Below are 20,373 nucleotides of genomic sequence, written 5' to 3'. Positions count from 1 at the left end.
TGTGAAGAGTTTGAAGTTATCATCACCTACAGTGCATAATATCATCCAAAGATTCAGGCACTGCATCACATACAGGAATGCTACTGTAATGGAAATCACAACATGGGCTCAGGAATACTTCCAGAAAACATTGTCGGTGAACACAATCCATCGTGCCATTCACCGTTGCCGGCTAAAACTCTATAGGTCAAAAAAGAAGCCATATCTAAACATGATCCAAAAGCACTGTTCTGTGGTCAGATGAATCAAAATGTGAAATTCTTTTTGGTCATCTGAACTAAAGAGGACAAGGAAAAACCAAGTTGTTATCAGATCTCAGTTCAGAAGCCTGCATCTCTGATGGTATGGGGTTGCATAAGTGCGTGTGGCATGGTCAGCTTACACATCTGGAAAGGCATCATCAATGCTGAAAGGTATATCCAAGTTCTAGAACAACATATGCTCCCATCCAGACGTCATCTCTTTCATTGAAGACCTTGCATTTGGCAACATGACAATGCCAGACCACATACTGCATCAATTACAACATCATGGCTGCGTAGAAGAAGCGTACGGTTACTGAAATGGCCAGCCTGCAGTCCAGATCCTTAACCCATAGAATAATTTTGGCGCATCATAAAGAGGAAGATGCACCAAATAAGACCTAAGACAGTAGAGCAATTAGAAGCCTGTATTAGACAAGAATGGGACAACATTCCTATTCCTAAATTTGAGCAACTTGTCTCCTCAGTCCCCAAACATTTGCAGACTGTTATAAAAAAAGAGGGGATGCCACACAGTGGTAAACCTGGCCTTTTCCTAACTTTTTGATATGTGTTGATGCTATTAAATTTAAAATCAGCAAACAAACAAATAAAATCAAATTATTTTTCCCTTAAAATGATACATTTTCTCAATTTAAGCATTTGATATGTCATCTATATTGTATTCTGAATAAAATAATGAAATGTGAAACTGGTATCTGGTATTTGGAATCGGGTTTTTAATATATTCTCTTTATATATGTATTTATTTGTTTGTTTGCTGATTTATGTATATAGGCATTTAAAAAGCTGATTATGTTATTTATTTAATGTACAATGTATTGCACATTTATCCAAAGTACATTTATATTAATTATTTGTTTATAATGACATCAAATTATAATTGCACATTCTTTAATACTTAAATAATTTAATAATTCTAACTAATGCATTCGTGAAACTCTTGCTTTCGAAAAAGTCTGCCGAAAGGTGGCGGTGTTTCTATGCTCTCAAACGAATTCCGTTGATGCAGACAGGTAGGCTACTACAAATATGGTCCACTCTTGGCTTTGTTTAAAGAAAACTATCTGGACCGTTTCTCTGCAATTTCCTCGGCGCCCAGCCGCTCAGTTTCTCTGGTTGAAATAGCTAGAAGTTTTTACACCAAGGTTTGTCTGACACGGGTCCAAAGTTCAGCAAATATGGACGGCCTGTGAAAGTGTCAATGAAAACTTTGCAAAGGCGAGATCGTTATAACTTGACTAACGGATAAAACTGAAAGGTTTAAAGACATAACAAGAGAAAACACGTATTTTTGTGACTGAGTCCCTTGAGGGAGACGCGTAATCAGGCGTGAACTCCTCCACTTCCCCATTCTGCCCCCTCGGCTCAGTCCTTCCGCAAAGCAGGTGTTTCAAACAGCGCTTTTGTTTCAGATGCACAGGCTTTTAACTGATGTGCGTTTGTGCATTTACACTTGCCCATTTGAGTGATATAATGTCTAAAAGTCACTAAGTCAGTTAGGCTAATAGGCTTAGATTTGCTAGGCTCGAGTTTAGAGGACACCATGAAGTTTAACGGGTATCTGAAGCTGCGCATCGGCGAAGCGGTGGACCTGAAGCCCACGACCACCTCTTTGCGACACGCCGTGATGTTCAGCAAGGCGAACCAGACCATGGACCCGTACATCGTAGTGAAAGTGGACGAGTATAAGATCGGACAGACGCACACCAAGCAGAAAACCAACATGCCCACGTATAACGAGGAGTTCTCCGTTAACGTCAACAACGGCAAGCAAGTAGAGCTGGCCGTTTTTCATGACGCACCGATTGGGTACGATGACTTCGTGGCCAACTGCACCATCCAGTTTGATGATCTGATGAAGAGCACGAACAGAGAGGAGTCATTTGAAGGATGGGTGAGGAATGTTTACCATACAGCCGCTTTTCCCTCACCTGATCACACACTGCGTCTTTCTTAAGTATTGTGAGAAATTGTTTTGGTGGAGATTTGATTTGACACTTGAAACTTTGAATCATGTAGCCTAGGTTGAAAAGTTCTGAAATAACAAGTTATGTTTGCTCTGATGGGGCAGGCAGTGAGCATCTCTGGATAGAGTTGTTGTCCTATACAGAATAGAGGTGAGATGATGCTGATGTTATTATTATGCATCTGGATGGCATTGGAGACATTTGTGTTTGTAGAAAAGTGCATGTTGAAAACAAGTCCAGAATGCAAAGCAGTATTTAGTACAGTACTTCGGTGCGCACTAAAGACGAATCACATAATGAAAGACAGTGATGGACTATAAACTGTCAGCATAACTAGAATGTAATGATGTAATGTTATTTCAATGTCTGTAACTTTGATACAATATTAGCATATTTGCAAATTATAAATTAAATAAGTTTCGAAATCTGATGGTTTTAATATTAGAATTAAGTAAATTAACATCAGGTACAAAGAACGCCATTGTTACAATCAACCCCACTTCCAGGAAACTTGTAACGCTATTTGAAAACATGTTAATTAAACTGTATGCATGATTTTATTATGGTTATTGAAGTTACTCATTTAAAGTAATTTTCATCCCCCATCTCCATACCGCACACTTATCAACCTGCTTTTAATGTGAAGCAGTTTAATAACAATTATAAGTATATGTTAAACATAGGCCACACCAGTTTGGTTTATTAGCTTGTTCTATCACAGTTGTGGCAAATGTGGCCTGTTTGATTTTTCGCACTCTTTGTGTCTTGTGTTACAATTCTCTTCATCTGCAGAGTTTTTTTTTAAATGTCTCTTTAGATGTATTTTTATTAAAAACTAGCGTTACGAGTCATGAAAAGCTTGTGTTATTTATTCAGTTTAGTGAAAATCTGCCTATTTGGGTTGATGGTGTTCATGTACAATAGTGATTTCATCCCGGTTGCTCATTTCTAATTGGCTTTACTGGTTTTACACCACTACCTTATTTCCCTTAAACCTCACACTGTTGCTTTTGTTGTATTGTGTTGTATTCCTTTTCTCATGCTTTGTTGAATTGCATTGTGTTCTATTGTTTGTCTTGTTCTCTTGTGTTTTTCTTTGTTTAGTCTCTTTTATTTTGTACTATTGTGTTTTTTCCTTGTGTGTGAACAGCATCCTGGTTATGAGTGTTATCATCCCCACCATCATCAGTATGGGTTCACACTTACACCCAACGGTGCAACAATGCTCACTGATCCAGAATCAGGAATTTGACTGCAGCTCTAGACACAGATCCTGATGCATGATCAGAGGTTAATGAAATCAAGTCGGGGCTTAATGCACAGTCAAACAAAACTATTTGCACTCAGAGTTTGAGCTCTCAGACTTTCCGTGGGATGGTTGCAGCTAAGACCAGCTGAAAATCTAGCTCTGCGGTTTTAGCAATCATCTGGGGTTTAAGCACCACAATTTCCATGTCTATAACACTGCCTTCAGAGCTAGTTCATGTAAATGTGTTAACTCAACACTGCTGAAGGGTCACTAGTACACAGTAGTTCTTAAAAACTTGATGTCAGCATTTCAGTAATCAGGCTGAACATGCACATGCCAATTGTCTTGCTTATCCTCAGCAGAAGTGGTGAAGGTCTTCTTGTAACCTTATTATTCAGCCCAAGTACTATTAGTTCTCCTTTCCCAGAATGGTTATGCACAGGGACATTATTTTTAGAGTGAACATCTTGTTTTTACCGTACGTGTCCTGAGCATTTGTTCATCTATTGAACAGTTATATGAAGATGCACTTTATTATTAGCCTCAAGGCTATTTTAGCTTCAACTTATACTTTATGTATTAGGAAAAGTGCATACTTTAAATGACTGATTTTTTAAGTGTTTGTGTAGAAATGTTTTAAGATGTAATCTCAGTTTTTTTGAGTTCAAAAACTGCAATGCACAAAATAGAAAAGTTCGTAGAAAAAAATAGAAAAGTAGTTTTAGATGGAAGTATGACATTGATTAAAATGTCATGTAAACTATGCATGTAAGCATCTAAAATACAAATATAATACCGTTTCATCTATGTTTGTTGCAAAAAACAAAAAAACATTTAAAATAAGTCAGGAAATGTTCAAATAAGGATTACTGTTTAAAATAAATGCTGTTTAAAGCATTTTGAATCCTGAAAAAAAGTATCAGGGTTTCTATTAAAATATTAAGCAGAACAACTGATTTCAACACTAATAATAATAAAATTAATGTAATAAAACAACAGTTATGTTTCTTGAGCACCAAATTACGTGTCACTGAAGACTGGAGTAGTGACTGCTGGAAATTCTTTGCCATCATAGATAACATGTTGAAATAAATCAAAACATTGTATTTCCCAATATTACTGTTATTTTAATATTTCTGATTAAATGAATGCTGCTTTGGTGAACATAAGAGACTCTGAAACATTTTTAAAATCTTACCAGCCTTAAACTTTTAAAGGTTATTGTGCATCTGATCAATTTCTATTTGGTTCCAGATGAAATTCAGAAGACTTCTGAGATACATGGCCTCATTTTTATTTATTCTGCAGCTGCAGGTCACATAACCGCTAATTAATAATACTCTGATTTCATTCACTGGGATGTGGGTGTTTTGTGCCAAGTTTCAGTTTAGCTATTTGTTTCTGTGAAGAGCCTCAGGCTTTTAGGACAGATGGTATGTGAAACCTGCACTTCAAAACAGCACACACAAGTAAGAGTGGGTTTGTGTTTTTATGAGCTTCCCTGTATGGGAACTGCCTCTAAGAATCAAGCAGTTTCTATTATGCTATTTTATCAGTGAAAGTAGCATCAAAAGTATATAGAAATGGAAGTTGTGTATTGGAGATGGTGTATTGACAAGTGCATAAAGAAAAGTGCATAATGTTTGCTAATTAAGGCTAATCATTTTTGTATGTATAACCGTGTTCTGTAAAGAGGTTGTTAGAGCTGTTTTGCTAATTATCATCAGACTTGTATTTAGTCCACCACCAAAATGAGTGACAGGTAGAGAGCTTTTCTGATTGGCTGATCTGGTTGGCCACTCTCTTGTTTCTACAGTTTGCTTGCAATATTTCTTCCATATAGTTTAATTCTTTAACCCATGATTCTGTCGTTACACATAGAGAAGCTAACAGTGTTTAGCTTTGTATGACATGCGGGTCGACACACGCCCACAAAGTTGCTTTTCTACAGAGTTTACCACAGGCTCATAAACGCCCCCCTTTTACTTCTTTCTGTCTCTTTCCATTTCTGAGTTTGTCTTTCCGTTATCTCTCTTCTCTTTTTGCTCTACAGTGATCTGTAGTCCAGCTCTAATATTTCACTTCTGCCTGACATCATTTACATTTTCCATGGTGTAAAAGTGTGACTGCCGTGGACGTACCAGTGGGTTGTGTGATTGCTTGTATTTGGCAGAGACGTCATTTTTAATGTGCGCATGTTTGCCTGAATATGTATCTTGACATACAAAAATGTCATACATAAAACTTTACACAAACTGAAAATGCCATGGAACTTCAAAAGTGCTTCCTGAAAGGCCTGATACAATCATGGGAAATCGAGAAATCTTGAAAGGTCACAAAAGTCGTAATTTCCATTGTGAATAGCATTTATCTAATTATGTTCAATTGTTAAGTATTTCTTTCTCAAGAAACTACTCTTACTGTCACAAATAACTGCGAAAATTTGAATGTATTATTAGTATGAATTTATTCAACATTTTTATCCCATTCATTTGTTGGTGTTGTTTGATCGTTTTGATCAATGTACTAATCTTCAAATGTAGAATATTATAAAAAATATATACAAAATTAGTACTTAAACTTTGAATTAATTTACATTGAAAATTTGAAATAACTTTAATATTCAATGTCTAGAATAATATCTTTCTTTTGTGTGTGTGTTGCAGGTTGACCTTGAACCTGAGGGTAAGGTCTACATCCTGGTTAGTCTCACAGGTACATTTATAGACGGTGAGTCCCACCTCTCTTTACTTTTTTTGTTGTTGTTCTATTTGTTTTAAATCTTTTCATGCAGAAGTACAAATTGTATCATACATTTTAAAACATCAAGCATCATTTGACAGTCTGTATGACTTTATTTTTGGACTGAAACAAAGGCGTATCGAGAACACACGGCCTGTTTTCGTAGCAAATGATAGAGTAAAAAATTAAAATATAGAACTCTTCTTGATTAATCGCACTGTCTAGGCCACGATGGTGGAAACGCATACATGTACTAATACACACAGTAATTTCTTCCACTTGCTGTTGAGATATCTCTAACTAAATGTTAACATTCTACCAGACTTGTCGACACATGCCAAGAAACACTAAGCCATCTTCAGTCACAGTTTTTTTTAGACAGAGCTTCTGTCAGAGCATCTTATGCATGAAGTGTATGCGATGTGCGAATCGCACACCCGCTGTGCATGGGCTGTGAAGCTGGCTTCCTTTAAAGGCCTGTGGTTAGGCCTGCAGAGAATAGACTAGAAACAGGGGCTCCTAATCGGTCTCTCTTCCCCCTCACAGAGTCAGCAGAATGTTCCATGGCATTACAGGAAATACCTATGTATTGTAAGAAGATCATGAAATAATAAAACCTTTTCTGTTTTTCTGTGTTTAGATGATGCTGGCGGAAACACGCGTCCCTTTAAAGAATTTAACCGAAAACGGCAGCAGGCAGTTAGACGAAAAATTCACCAAGTAAATGGACACAAGTTCATGTCTACCTTCCTGAAGCAACCAACGTTCTGCTTCCACTGCAAAGAATTCATATGGTAGTGAACGTTTGTCACATAAATGCTCACCTTTTCTATAAAACTTTCTTGGTATCTCTCCACTTGAAGCCTTTATGTATAATGCATTATAAAGGGCCATTAAAGGCACAATGCATTATAATAAGTCATTGTAATACATTATATTTTGTTGTAAATACTTAGAACTAAATAAAAAATGCATAGTGTAACGATTAATTGATAATTGTTATAATGATTTTACTGTAGTAACAATTATTCATTAGATTGCAAAATGCATTATAAGGTGTATTACGAGGCATAAATAATGCATCAAAACTTCTATAATGCATTATATACATATAAAGGCTTTAAGTAAAGTGTTGCCCCTTTTTTAATTACTCATTTTTGTGAGAGTTTCTGAGAAAGAACTGCATTTTGCATTGTATGAAAAACTATTTTTCTAAAAAAAAAGAAAAGTTTATTATTCTAATCAAAAATTGAGAAAAATATAAATTACAGTGTAAAAGTGTTTTACATTTTGTATATAAATGCTTGAAGTGAGTGGCTGGACAAACTTTGTTTTTTGTGTTTTTGTCCCAGGGGTGTTTTTGGAAAACAGGGCTACCAATGTCAAGGTAAGTGTACACTCGGTCTGTTTAATAATCGACATTATCTATGTTTAAATTGATTCAATTATAGGTTATAATCAGCTGTGTGTGTTTCTGTCTGTGCTTGTTAGTGTGCACCTGTGTAGTACACAAGCGATGCCATCAGTTTGTGGTTACAGTCTGTCCACGCATGAAGAAACCTGCCAAGGAACAGGTAATGCACGCAATCCGAACCCTAAAACGTTTTCGTAGTACATCTTTGTCTGTCTGTGTGTGTGTTTTCTGTGGACAATTTTAGAAATGTAGGTCATAGAATTACTGTTAACACATACAGAGACCAGTTGGTGAAGTGACTTCTGGCTGTGTCATAAAAACACAGATGTCATTTCTCCACCTGCTGGTCAGAAATAGAATTGCTTACATTTTCTGCTGTGTTTTTTATTCTATGTTCTGTTGCTTCTTTTTACAGACTACAAATCAGGGTTTCAGTATAAATGTTCCTCATAAGTTTAACATCCACAATTATAAGGTCCCTACCTTCTGTGACCACTGTGGCTCTTTGCTGTGGGGCATTGTACGGCAAGGATTGCACTGCAAAAGTACTTTTCTCACTATCTGTCACCCATCTTGGTCATAATTAATATATCCATCAGTTTTATTTAAACTGTTTTGTGAGGCTCATCTGGTGTGTTGTGTGTTTACATCTGTAGTTTGTAAAATGAACGTCCATATCCGCTGTAAGGGAAATGTTGCCCCAAACTGTGGAGTCAACAATGTAGAACTGGCCAATAAACTGGCAGAAATGGGCCTTCAGCCGGGAGGACTGACCAAACGCAACTCAATGGTAAATACACACGTGCCCTCAATCTTTTCAAATGTAAAATATGTGATCTGTCTGTGTGTTTAAATCTCTTTGTTTAAGTTTAATGTGCTTTATTGACATCACACATAAATTAAATTTTTCTAGGTTGCATGCACTGAAAATTAGTTAAGTAAAGGAGAAATGATGGGAAGCAGCACAAAACCATTAACAGAACAGTAAATACTGAAAGATAAAATGTACTGAACGAGTAAAAGTCAAAATATTGTCTCTCTTTTCAGGGTCTTTCAGGTATGGACGCTCAATCGCGTGCATTGAGTATGAGACGAGATCGAGGAAAATCTAAAAAAGAGCCAAGTCGAAAGCTGGGAATCTCAAACTTCACACTCCTGCAGGTTTTGGGAAAAGGCAGTTTTGGCAAGGTCTGTGTTTAAGACTGTTCCTCTGTAAATCAGGTCCAGTATGACTGTGTAGCACAATGAATGCAGACTATTTGTTACACAAAATATTCGCACAATTTCAATGTGAATGTGTTTAGGTATTACAAATGATTCCAATGTGAATGTTATATTCTTATTTAAAAGGAATCGCATGGTACAGTCACTGACCTGTTTAAAAACTATAATATGATATAATATGGCAATTATTATGTTAGATTGTTAATATTATATATAATATTATATAACTATCAGATACGTTTTTATTTGGTGTACTTAAAAAATTATATGATAGTGCACTGTGTTGTCTCATATTATGGTGAAAATTTTGTGCTAGAAATACAGAGTGAATGCAAATTAAATGAAAGATGCTTCCCAAGTCATGCTGTTGGTGTTGTGTGTAAATAGGTGATGCTGGTCCGGTTGAATGGTTCAGATCAGGTGTTTGCAGTGAAGGTGCTGAAGAAAGACATCATACTGCAGGATGATGATGTTGAGTGCACTATGACAGAAAAACGAGTGTTATCCTTGGCTTCCACTCATCCGTACCTCACTCAGCTGTACTGTTGCTTCCAGACACTGGTGAGGAACACACACATCACAGATTAACCTAGTTTAATTTATGTATATAAAATGGGATCATTCTGTATATTCTGTTCTTTAAATGAGAGCATGTGGCCCTCACATCATCAGTAGGGGGCAGTAGAGAATTAAACACGTTATGCTTCATCAAAATGTTTTCTCTGTTGCTTTCTACTTTGCATTACTTTCCTTTTGAGAGAGCAGACCCAGATCAGATCAGAGGTCTGCTTTAATCTGCTTGTGTCGTGTGTTTTGCTTGAAGCCTCTAGAATTGAGAGGTCAGCGCTGAATCCCTTAACGTAGCTTTTACAGTCTTATTCCTGTTTCACACTGGATGCGGAAGCAGAGCAGGAGCAGCAAGGGCCCATTCTGTTTTCATACTGGCAGCGTTTGTCGCACACAGCTGATCCACGGCTGATCCAAGTATCATCACTTCTGTCGTATTTTCCAGCGTACTGCACCAATGCCATGTGCTTTGATATCCCACATGAAAAAATACTATAGTGTTTTTGAACCATACTATGGTAAAATGTATTATAGTGTATATATTGTTGTATTTACAACACTTTGTTAATGAATGCTACAGCATACTGTAGTATTAACTATAGTGAACTGATCAACTGTAATAAATACTGTGGTATTCTTTAGTTTTTATTACAGTAAACTGTAGTGTATTGTAGTATAATATACCGTATAGCTGTAGAAAACTTAGTACAGTATTGGTAAAGTAATTTTTTATATTACTATTGTTGTTACATTACCACAGTGACTATAGAATTACCACAACAAATGAATTCAAGTAATTTACTATAGTATGGTTCAAACGTTAACAAATGCTTCTAGGTTTATTCAATTAACAGACCTTTGAAGTTTGGGCAAAAACTTGTGGAAGTGATGTTTTCTCGTGCATTTTATTTTTTCATATAGTTATTGTGAAAACGAAACACCTCACTTATGGATTTTATGGTGGAAATTGTTATTTTTCAAGTTAATCAGGTAAATTTTGATCAAGAACAATACACTGTGGCTTTAATTCAGTGTAAGCGGTGCAGCAAAAATAGACTCGGCGCCCAACTGATCGGGGCACTACCGCTTCTGCTCTACTCCTGCCACGTGATGCCATACCACCTCTGCATGCGGTTTGGAAGCTCTAATCTGTTAACATGGGTGCCAGAAAAAATATGTGACATGACACCAGTTTCACACCACACACGTAAGCAGCACATATTTTTTTACAACGCCCTATTTTCTGTTTATTTTGATAATGTTCAATAAATTGCCTATAATATCCTTAAACTGTTATTATAAAAATATATTTTAAAAGACATGCATTTTAAAAGCATGGAAGGAGATCCCATAATAATTTAACATAGATTTACAGTAGTAACAACAAATTATATTTTATGATATGATATGATTAATATCATGTTTTTAAATATGAAGGTTTCATTATAAACATGGTGATTATCTCTAAGGTGGACACTCAACATAATATATGATATTTACCATCTGAATCTAACCTTGTCAACAAATGGAAATGTCAGTCATCTATTAATTATCATGTTAATTACTGTGCCTTTAGCCCCAACAGTAGGTGTGCTTTTTGTATTCTTCTCATTATAAAAAAAGAAAAACTGTTTCTTTATCTTAAACCAAACTGGGAAGCATTAAGAAGACCTTTTGCCTCAAAATATATTCAATAATTTTTGCGATTCACATTTGCTAAAAATATTAGATTAAGCACAGAATCAACTACACGAAAACATATCACTGCTAGGAGTTATTGCCCAAACTTCAAAGGCTTGTTTAAATGATTAAAACTAGAGGCATTTATTAATGTTAAGATAACTTTTTTTTTAATCATGAAAACTATATTTACAACATGTTATATACACGTGACAGAGGGAAACACGGCCACAATATAAAGTATGCTGCCCGTATCAAAGCACATGACAGACAGTTGTCGGAGAACACCTGAAAAACGTCACCTGAATGAAGGGTACTTGTCTGTATTTGCTGTAAACAAGCCACGGTTCAGCTCTGCACATGCACCCTTTTTGCACTGCCTCTGCTCTGTTTGCACATCTAGTGTGAAACCGGTTTGAAACCAGAGCCAACTGAAAACATGCACACTTAGCTACAGTGTTTAATTGAATTACCTTGAGTGTACGCAAGGTTTTTGAAAGCATACACTCAAACACTGATTGCAAAATGATTTGAAGACTTAGATTTCATGTTCTGTCCAGCAGAACAGATCTGACATGATGACCTCTCTGGATTTATTACTGCAGAGTCAATGTGATCATGGATGTGCAGGAACATCCTCAAGGTCTTGCTGATGTATGTAGTATGTAGTGTTTGTAATGAGGAATGGAATTTATGAACCGGTTTGTCTCTGCTCCTTCACAGCCCTGACGCACACAATCAATCTCTTAACCCCCCACACGTGAGCGACATACAAAGCACACTCGTGACCCTCTGGGGCCAGGTTATGTTAGATAGCACTGCAACATGGTGGCAAAAGTCCTGCAGTGTGGGGGACTGTTGCACAGTGAATGTGCATGTCTGTGTTTGTTTATGTGATGGATGTGGTCAGGGCTTTTTGATGATCCAAATCTTAGCTTATTCTGGTGAACAGCCACTCGCATAGACAGGAAGAAACTGTCTGAGTGATGAAAAGCAGCCATCCACAGTCAATTTAGTTTTTTTTTTTATGTGACATTTAGTGGAAGATAAATTTGAAATGGAACGTACCACAGTAACAGATTGGTATGGGAAAAAAAATCATCAGTCTCTGTAAATCTTTGTAAAGAAACGCATAAGAAATTAGTAGCAGTAAATGCACACTGTTCTTATTGTGGGCATCTTCCCCCATCTTACACAACTAAATATTTCATATTTCACAAACTGAAAATCATTGCATTTCACAAGCGCTTTCCTGTTTTGTGTGCCTCATACGGTCAGTAAACCAACTGTGGGTGGTCCCTGGGTGTGCGGTCTGAGTTTAAAGCATTGGCTGTGCTGAACTCAAACAGGTACTTAGTGTTGTCAGTTCAAACTTATGATGCACTTCGTTTCAGATCACCTTCCAACCCTCACGATCCCATAATCCTGTGTTTCCTGCAGTCTTCTTCACTTGACTAAACAGTATTTATGTTTCTGCTTCGTCCGTCTCTCCCATAAATCTTCTAATGGCTGTGACATGCTTGGTCAAAAGCCTCCCTGTAAGGAGCTGTATTTCCTGATGTTGAAGGTGGTAAGCTGGTGTTTGTTGTTGTCTTTTAACTGAATCTTTATCTTAATTTCCTAATCCTTTCACAGGAGCGTCTGTTTTTTGTAATGGAGTTTGTGAATGGGGGAGATTTGATGTTTCACATTCAGAAATCCAGAAAGTTTGAGGAGAACAGAGCCAGATTCTACACAGCGGAGATCACATCTGCTCTCATATTCCTCCACAGCAAGGGAATAATATACAGGTTAGACAGACAAATGCACTCAAGCCAGAAAATAAAAGGAAATTTCATTTAAAATGAAACCTCTGGTATCATTTACTCCCCCTTAGGGTGTTCTAAACACGTTTGACTTTCTTTAATGGAACATGACATGTGCAGTTTAGCTGAATGTTCAAGCTGCCATTTTCCAAACTGCTGTCCTGGATCTACATCAATATTCATTCTCTTGTGATGTTGGATGAAGTAGAAAAGTCAAAGGAGTTTAGAACAGCATGAGGCTGAGCAAATGATGATAGAAATGTAGTTTCTCGATTTAACTTTTCCTGTAAGTGTGTTTTTTTCTATATTCTCTGAAGTGTTTTCCTTTCTCTTCTCGTTTTAATTGCCACTTCTCTGTCCTCTGAGCTTTATTAACACTATGAGACTGATTCTTACCTCAGCATTTCCATTATTACAAACGTTTAGCAGATAGACCTTGAAAGCTGCAGTGTAATACTGCTTTGACTTGAAAACAACACTGGCACAGAAGCAGAGAGCAAAATAGGAGGTAGCTTACATCAATTCTCATAATAAAAAAATGGCAAAATATCAGCATTCATGCAGTTCATGCAGTGGACTGAATATGAATGTATGACAAAGTAAAAGCATTATTTTGAATGTGTTTGTGTCAGAGGAAAGCAATCATTTTGACATAAAGTGCCATTTGTAATTTTTCTTTTGGAAAGATTATAATGCAGGTTTTCATGCAGAAGTGTTTCACCAAGTAAATAAAAAAATGTATTAACATAAATCTCTCTCTCTCTCTGCCATGAGGGACTGAATCTGGGCATATCATCATGTGTGTATATGTATTATTTCAGGGATCTGAAGTTGGATAATGTTCTGCTGGATAAGGATGGTCATTGTAAACTGGCAGATTTCGGCATGTGTAAGGAGGGGATGTTTGAAGGTGTTGTCACAGGAACCTTCTGTGGAACCCCAGACTACATTGCTCCAGAGGTGAATCAAACACTCCACCCATTTAGTGGTTGTCTAAAATCCACTCAAAATGATGTATCCCAAACTTTAAGAAGAATCAGAAGTTGTGTGCTGTATGTGTCAGTTGAATTTAAGCATGACCTGTCAACTTCCAGTCACATTCACTGCAATTATTAGTTTCAACACACATAACGGTTCATGTATCTTTTGGTCATTTCATATTCTACTTTAAAAAAAAAAAAGAGCATTGAGAAACAGTTTTTATATTTTTGATCATGGGTAAAAATGAGACTATGCTTTAATATTTGTTTTTGAATGTGTGGGCAGTGCTGAAATGCCCCTTTTATCCCTTCTGTACTGCACTGATAAGCAGCAACTACAGACTCAGTTCATTTTTAACAGGAGAGAAGTGGCAGCCGAGCCGAATTTTTTTTTTTTTACATAACAGTTTCATGGGAAAAACCCAACCCCTCATAAATTATAACTATTTAAAATAAAAATATTAAATATTCCAATATTTATAATAAAATATTATAATAATTATTTATAATAAGTCTTTAATTAAGTTTTCACCATAATTAGTCTACTGCAATTCTTAAATCCAAATTATAGGATATACTTTCGAATTATGAACTGAATTCGCAAATTCCATGGATGATGACTCTACGAATATAGTGTGGGTATAACCACATTACAGATAATGAGTTCAGACGGGAAACACCGCACCTCTTGTTGGTTTCATATGAATTACATATACATAAAAGTATCTTTTTCTATTTAAATTGTTTCTTTTAGACATGTCGAGCTTTCTATAGACATGGTTCTATGTCTGTGATGCATGAGACTGGTTCATTTGACAACAGAGTTTTGTAAAGTTTTGTTGTTATTGAGGGTGTCTTACAACCTAAACTGATGGAGCTGAAGCTTTTATCAGGATGCGGATTGTGATCTACCAACCAGAGAAGTACAGATGTGCACTCTACAAGATAAGCTTCAGTAGCTATTGTTTGTAATAGCAAATTAAAACATGTTACTTGTGAGGTTTTTCTTAAATAGGCATAGAATAAAATGAGTTGGGCAGGCTAAAAATCAGTAGGCTATTATATTCCATGTCGTTGTGGATCACATACAGTATCATTCAAGTGCATTTGCATAAAGTCATTTCTGTTTTGTCAATAACATGCTGCAGCCATGAAAATATATTATGTATATGTTTTATCATGTAAGCACCGCTAGCAAAGAATCCGCAGGACTAAAAAACTTGGCTCAAATGCCGCTTCCCTCCTGTTGCAAATGAAGTAAGCTTGTGGTTGCCACATATCGGTGCAGTACAGAAGGGATGAAAGGGGCGTTTCAGCGCTGCACAACACATTCAAAACAAATATTTAAGCATAGTGTTCATTTTTTACACATGAACAAAAATAGAAAAATTCAGCAACATTTTCATTTACTGTTTCTTAAAATGAAAAAGATGAAAATCAAAAGGTGAAGTTTTAACAAAATTACATAGAATTACAAAAACTTAAAGCTTGTTTTAACAAAATTACATAAAATTATTCAAACTTAAAGCTGTAAATATATCCTAATTCCTAAATATTAATAAGTACTATAATAGCATATAAATGGTACTAAAAGAACTCCTCATTCACACCTGTGTTCTTTCAGAATATAATATAATATAATATAATATAATATAATATAATATAATATAATATAATATAATATAATATAATATAATATAATATAATATAATATAATATAATCAGCAATATTGTAGATATGAACTGCTTCTTTTGGTGTCTGTTAGTTTTTGATGAATGGATAATCTATGGAAGTGCGTGATGAGTGTGGAAGTGTGTGTGTGTGAGAGAAAGAAGGCAGGATGTCCTAAATGTAATGTTTATATGGTCCTACAGATCCTTCAGGAGATGCTGTATGGCCCGTCAGTTGATTGGTGGGCTCTCGGTGTGCTGCTGTATGAGATGCTTTCTGGCCACGCCCCCTTTGAGGCAGAGAATGAGGATGACCTTTTTGAGTCCATCCTGACTGAAGAGATCATCTACGCATCCTGGCTCAGCACAAATGCTGTGGACATACTAAAAGGGGTGAGCTGTTTGCTTAAGAGCCCTGGAGTCATACAGACATGGACTGACTTGAATAGAACTGTGATTGTTTATCTGTCCTGATTGGTGGGATGCATATGGTGCGAATTAAACTCTCAGTTCATGCAACAATGAACATCAGTAAACAGTAAATACCTCCCATCTGATCTCTCTCAGTTCCTCATGCTCCTCTTGCATAACTATATTTAGCCTCGATCCACAATCCACTGCTATCACATGACTGTAGCTAAAAATAAAAACCCTTCACATCAAATGTACACATGCACACAACCCCCTGCTCTTATTCTTTAGTGTTTGCACTCACTGTGAGGAATAGTGAAGGAGATTTACTGCCAGTAATAATCCTGAAGAAAATTTTTCCCCCTTTTATTTATTGAAGGAACAATAAATTCCCAGTTTAATCTGAAAATTCCACAACACAATGTCACGATATTTGCCTGAGATAAAAAATCTTTGGGTCATCCAACATGACCTTGACCTACAGCAGTCAGAGAATAGATCGATAGAGTGGCTCAAAAGCATTCTATTTTTGGAATAGCAGAACCTGCTCCTGTTGCACAGCTGTGGTGTAGACAGACTAGACACGAACAATTGTAAGAAACAATGGACAATATACCATTCCATACTGTTTTTCATTTTTCATTTTTTTTTTTTTTTTCAGCATCGGCCAATATTGGATATTTATTTATACATTTAATTAATCCACATTTTTACATACAAATTAAATTTGCTGCTATATAACACTCTCATCAAGTTAATTCTGATATTGGCTATAACATGAACATAGCTATTGGTTTAACTGGCAGAATCTTAAAATTGTTACTATTGTTGTTATCCTTTTAAAGTAATTAGTCGATGAGGTATGGTAGCCAGATGTGCTTCCTAATGGGTGTCAGATTTACCTAAAGAGAGTGTGTATTTGTGTGTACATATGCATGTTTGTTTTAGATGCCTATAGGAGGGCAGGATTTGATTTGATTTGATCTGATTTGGTTACATTTGATACCACACATTGATACTCTAGACACAACCTCCCACTAGCGACTGTTGAGTGTTATGTCATACACATTCTCTTAGGAATTGATTCTGATAACAGATGTGAAATACTGTAGGTTTAATGTCACTGTGGAGATTTAATATGATTCTCAACATTCAATCGATTAAGGGTTCTATCATATTTTTGGTTGGTGTATTCCTTTTCAGTGATGTAAACTGATATATCTTGTGTGTATTAGTTTTTTGCATTTAAAGTTAGAAGAATGTTTGATAGACATATGTATGACATCATTTTTTGGCTTTATTTTTCGCAGTTTCTGACCAAGAATCCATCCCGTCGTCTGGGTTGTGTGGCTGCCGAGGGTGGAGAGAGTGTTGTAACCAGTCACCCGTTTTTTACAAGCATTGACTGGAACAAACTTAACCAGCGAGAGCTTGAACCACCTTTCAAGCCCAGAATTGTGAGTTTTAGATGTAAATGTTGAACTAAATATTAATAATCAAATTCATTAGAAATGTAAATGCAGATTTATTTATATAAATATATTTTCAAATCGAAAATCCAGAAAACTGCGGAAGATGTGAATAACTTTGATCCGGACTTCACCCAAGAGGATCCTACTTTTACGCCCATCGATGAGTCCATCATCCCATCCATCAATCAGGACGAGTTCCGTGACTTCTCCTTTACTTCCCCTGAACTGCTGAAAGTGGTTTCAGATTTGCAAAGCAGTGCTGAAGAAATGTGTGATGTCATGAATGAACAGAACTCAGGAGAATTCTGTAATTTGATAGAACCAAATAAATTGTGACAATAGAAACTTGCAGGAGCAGTTTAAAGAAACACTTGAATACCATTGTATTGAAATCGGTTAAAGGCTTTTTGGATTTTTGGTCTTTTCCTAAGCTATAAGATTATTTTGACCTACGCTTATGCTTTTTGAAATACATTTGTAATGGAAACTTTAGTTTTGTAAGATACTTTCATATGTTTTTTTGTACATCTGTGCTGTTTGTTGTTTTGTTATTACATTTCAGGTCAGAATTTCACCCATGATTAAACACTGGCATCTTTAGAGGTGTTTTATTTTTGAGAAAGGCTGCAGTATTGAGTTCTTTGCGTTAAACCTTTTCACCTTGTGACTTCATCAAAAGACATCTCCCCTCTGTTGTTCTGAGGGTTTAAAGGTTAACACAGTCAGGGGAGATGTTGACCAGTTTATATTGAGGGCAGTTTCTCTTGATTTTTCTTTAATGTTATTCATTTGGATTTTCTCAGTCCGAGCAGAGTGAAATATCTGTTGGTGTATGCTTTCGTGCCTGTTCATATTTGGCAATGATTTCACATTATTACTTTTTGTGTCTGTAGGAGTGTGCAAAAAAAGTTTGTAATTTCAGTCAAACACAGTTTATAGTATTCTTTGCTGGTTTGAGAGACCATCTAAGACCAAGTTTTTGACAAGTGTTTCCAAATTCGTATGTCAGTTTGTTACATTTTGCCAAATTGGTGTTTCTTGAAAAAGTCATAGTACAACTTTTGTCATTCTGTCAATGCGAGATGCAACACAAATTCCTGACAGTAAACTGATGTCCCATTCTATTTAATATACTCTACATGCACTTGTGCTACTTATTCCATGAAGGTTGGGTCCAGCGGTAAAACAGTGTCACACAGGGTTAAGAACTCATTTTAGGCAGTTTTTTTTTTTCCATTTTCCATTCTTCCAAGTCAAATGAGAATGAGAAACACTATTCTCATCAACTTAAAAAAAAGATTAAGATTGCCTGCTGATTAATTTTTTTTCCAGGGTGGAGTCAAGCTTTGAAGAAAACATTATACTAATGACAATCCTGTTTTTACATTTATTTTGTTTTTTAGATTATTTGTCTTTGCCCTCTCTCCCTGAACATAATTCCCTGCATCAAAGAAACGGGGCTGTTAATTTTTGCCATATCATGCTTGCATTTAAATGGAGGCAAACAAGATAAGCAACAGATCTTTGGTACTGAGTGAGAAAAACATTGGAGATGTCATGGGAGATCCCATTAAGCAACTTGCCCTTACTAGTCTGGCCCTGCCCCATGCCTTCCTGGAGAATCAACGTCAGCAGCCCACTTTCCTGTGGGATACTACAACCCTGAAGACTAACAAACAGAGAGCCATCTTATGCGCTTAGAGCCATTTACACTCTTTGGCAATGCAGGGGTAGGCGGAAATCCTTGAATGGTCAAGGATACTCTTTTGTGGAGCTTGGATTTCTCCTCTTATTACGGTCTATTACACAGTGGAGTTTCCTGATCCTTCAATGCCAGTTACCACAATTATAATCTATTTCCATCTTTTGCCAAACACATCTCTTGTGTTGTAGTCCTTTGTAAACACCTGTTCACTGTGGACACTGGTGATGATTTTCTTCCCAGAAAAGGTGCAGGCCTAAAATGGCTGATCTCTTCATATCAGACCATTCATGCTGTGAGATTATTTTGTTCCCTGCATTACTTGTTTTTTTCCCCTCACTGCAGTATGCAATACAATTTGTGTTATATGTCTCCAGTTTTGAATGGTTCTTTCTTGACTGCTCATGCTGACAGCCCTATTTAAGTGACCAAATATGGTACATTTTAGGGTTTATTTTTTTAAGATGTATTGCTTAATAATGAGGCCAGACTTTATATATATATATATATATATATATATATATATATATATATATATATATATATATATATATATATATATACACTATTGTTCAAATGTATGGGGTCAGAATTTTTTTTTTTCAAAGATATTAATGTTTTTATTTCAATTAAGGAGCGTCTATTGAGCAACAAATCAGCATATTAGAAGGATCAAGTGCCATAACACAAATAACTTTAACAGTAGTGTGTCTGTAACATTAATTTAGATTTTTAAGTATCGGTCTCTAGCTTTATTCCTGCAGAAAGAAAGGATTCTCCTTAAGAAACAGGCTATAAACATGCATTCAATATCTTGGTTCAGAATGCATGTCAATGTAGACTAAAAACAATATGACATACTGTATGGCCCAGATTTATTTGCCAGTTTGTGTACTGGCGACAGACTGCTGTCCACCCTGCTTTCATCTAAACTGTTATAAAATTAGCCCTCTGTAATGCGTCCCTTAAAGGCCTTGGTGACAGATCAGTTTCCAGCCATGCCCAGGTCCAGTTGGCCATAATTACATTTTATTGATTTCTCTTCTGCCCGTACGGATACCCTTTAGGATGCAGTAAATCCATTTCAGTCTTAGCACCACTTCAGCTCCAAAACCTCGTCTTGGACTGATTGTGTTTATTCTATTGATTTCTGTCTTGATAAATGAAGGGTTGTAACAATTAGATCAGGATTCCCTTGGGTAAAAAAGACATCAAGACTTCTT

General features: G+C 36.2%; 1 protein-coding gene across 1 annotated transcript; it reads left to right on the top strand.

The window, feature by feature from the left end:
- Nucleotides 1–1,462: 1,462 nt before the first annotated feature.
- LOC113074818 (protein kinase C eta type-like) lies at nucleotides 1,463–18,571 on the top strand. The gene is made up of 14 exons (XM_026247561.1): nucleotides 1,463–2,160; nucleotides 6,149–6,212; nucleotides 6,865–7,018; nucleotides 7,577–7,611; nucleotides 7,716–7,798; nucleotides 8,054–8,183; nucleotides 8,295–8,428; nucleotides 8,686–8,826; nucleotides 9,250–9,423; nucleotides 12,745–12,899; nucleotides 13,736–13,874; nucleotides 15,770–15,958; nucleotides 17,287–17,433; nucleotides 17,539–18,571. The coding sequence occupies exons 1-14, from the start codon at nucleotides 1,810–1,812 to the stop codon at nucleotides 17,782–17,784; spliced, it is 2,142 nt and encodes a 713-aa protein (XP_026103346.1). The 5' UTR covers nucleotides 1,463–1,809; the 3' UTR covers nucleotides 17,785–18,571.
- The last annotated feature ends 1,802 nt before the right edge of the window (nucleotides 18,572–20,373 follow it).

This window comes from Carassius auratus, unplaced genomic scaffold (assembly GCF_003368295.1).
Source record: "Carassius auratus strain Wakin unplaced genomic scaffold, ASM336829v1 scaf_tig00015407, whole genome shotgun sequence".
NCBI classification, from domain to species: Eukaryota; Metazoa; Chordata; class Actinopteri; order Cypriniformes; family Cyprinidae; genus Carassius; species Carassius auratus.
Note: the sequence above shows the minus strand (reverse complement) of the source record. Positions and strands in the feature narration are given on the sequence as shown.

Coding starts and splice junctions, on each gene's coding strand:
- LOC113074818 (XM_026247561.1), top strand. CDS start 1,810: ATGAAGTTTAACGGGTATCTGAAGCTGCGCATCGGCGAAGCGGTGGAC. Junction 7,612..7,715: donor ACAGGGCTACCAATGTCAAG/GTAAGTGTACAC, acceptor TGTGCTTGTTAG/TGTGCACCTGTGTAGTACAC. Junction 7,799..8,053: donor AGAAACCTGCCAAGGAACAG/GTAATGCACGCA, acceptor TTCTTTTTACAG/ACTACAAATCAGGGTTTCAG.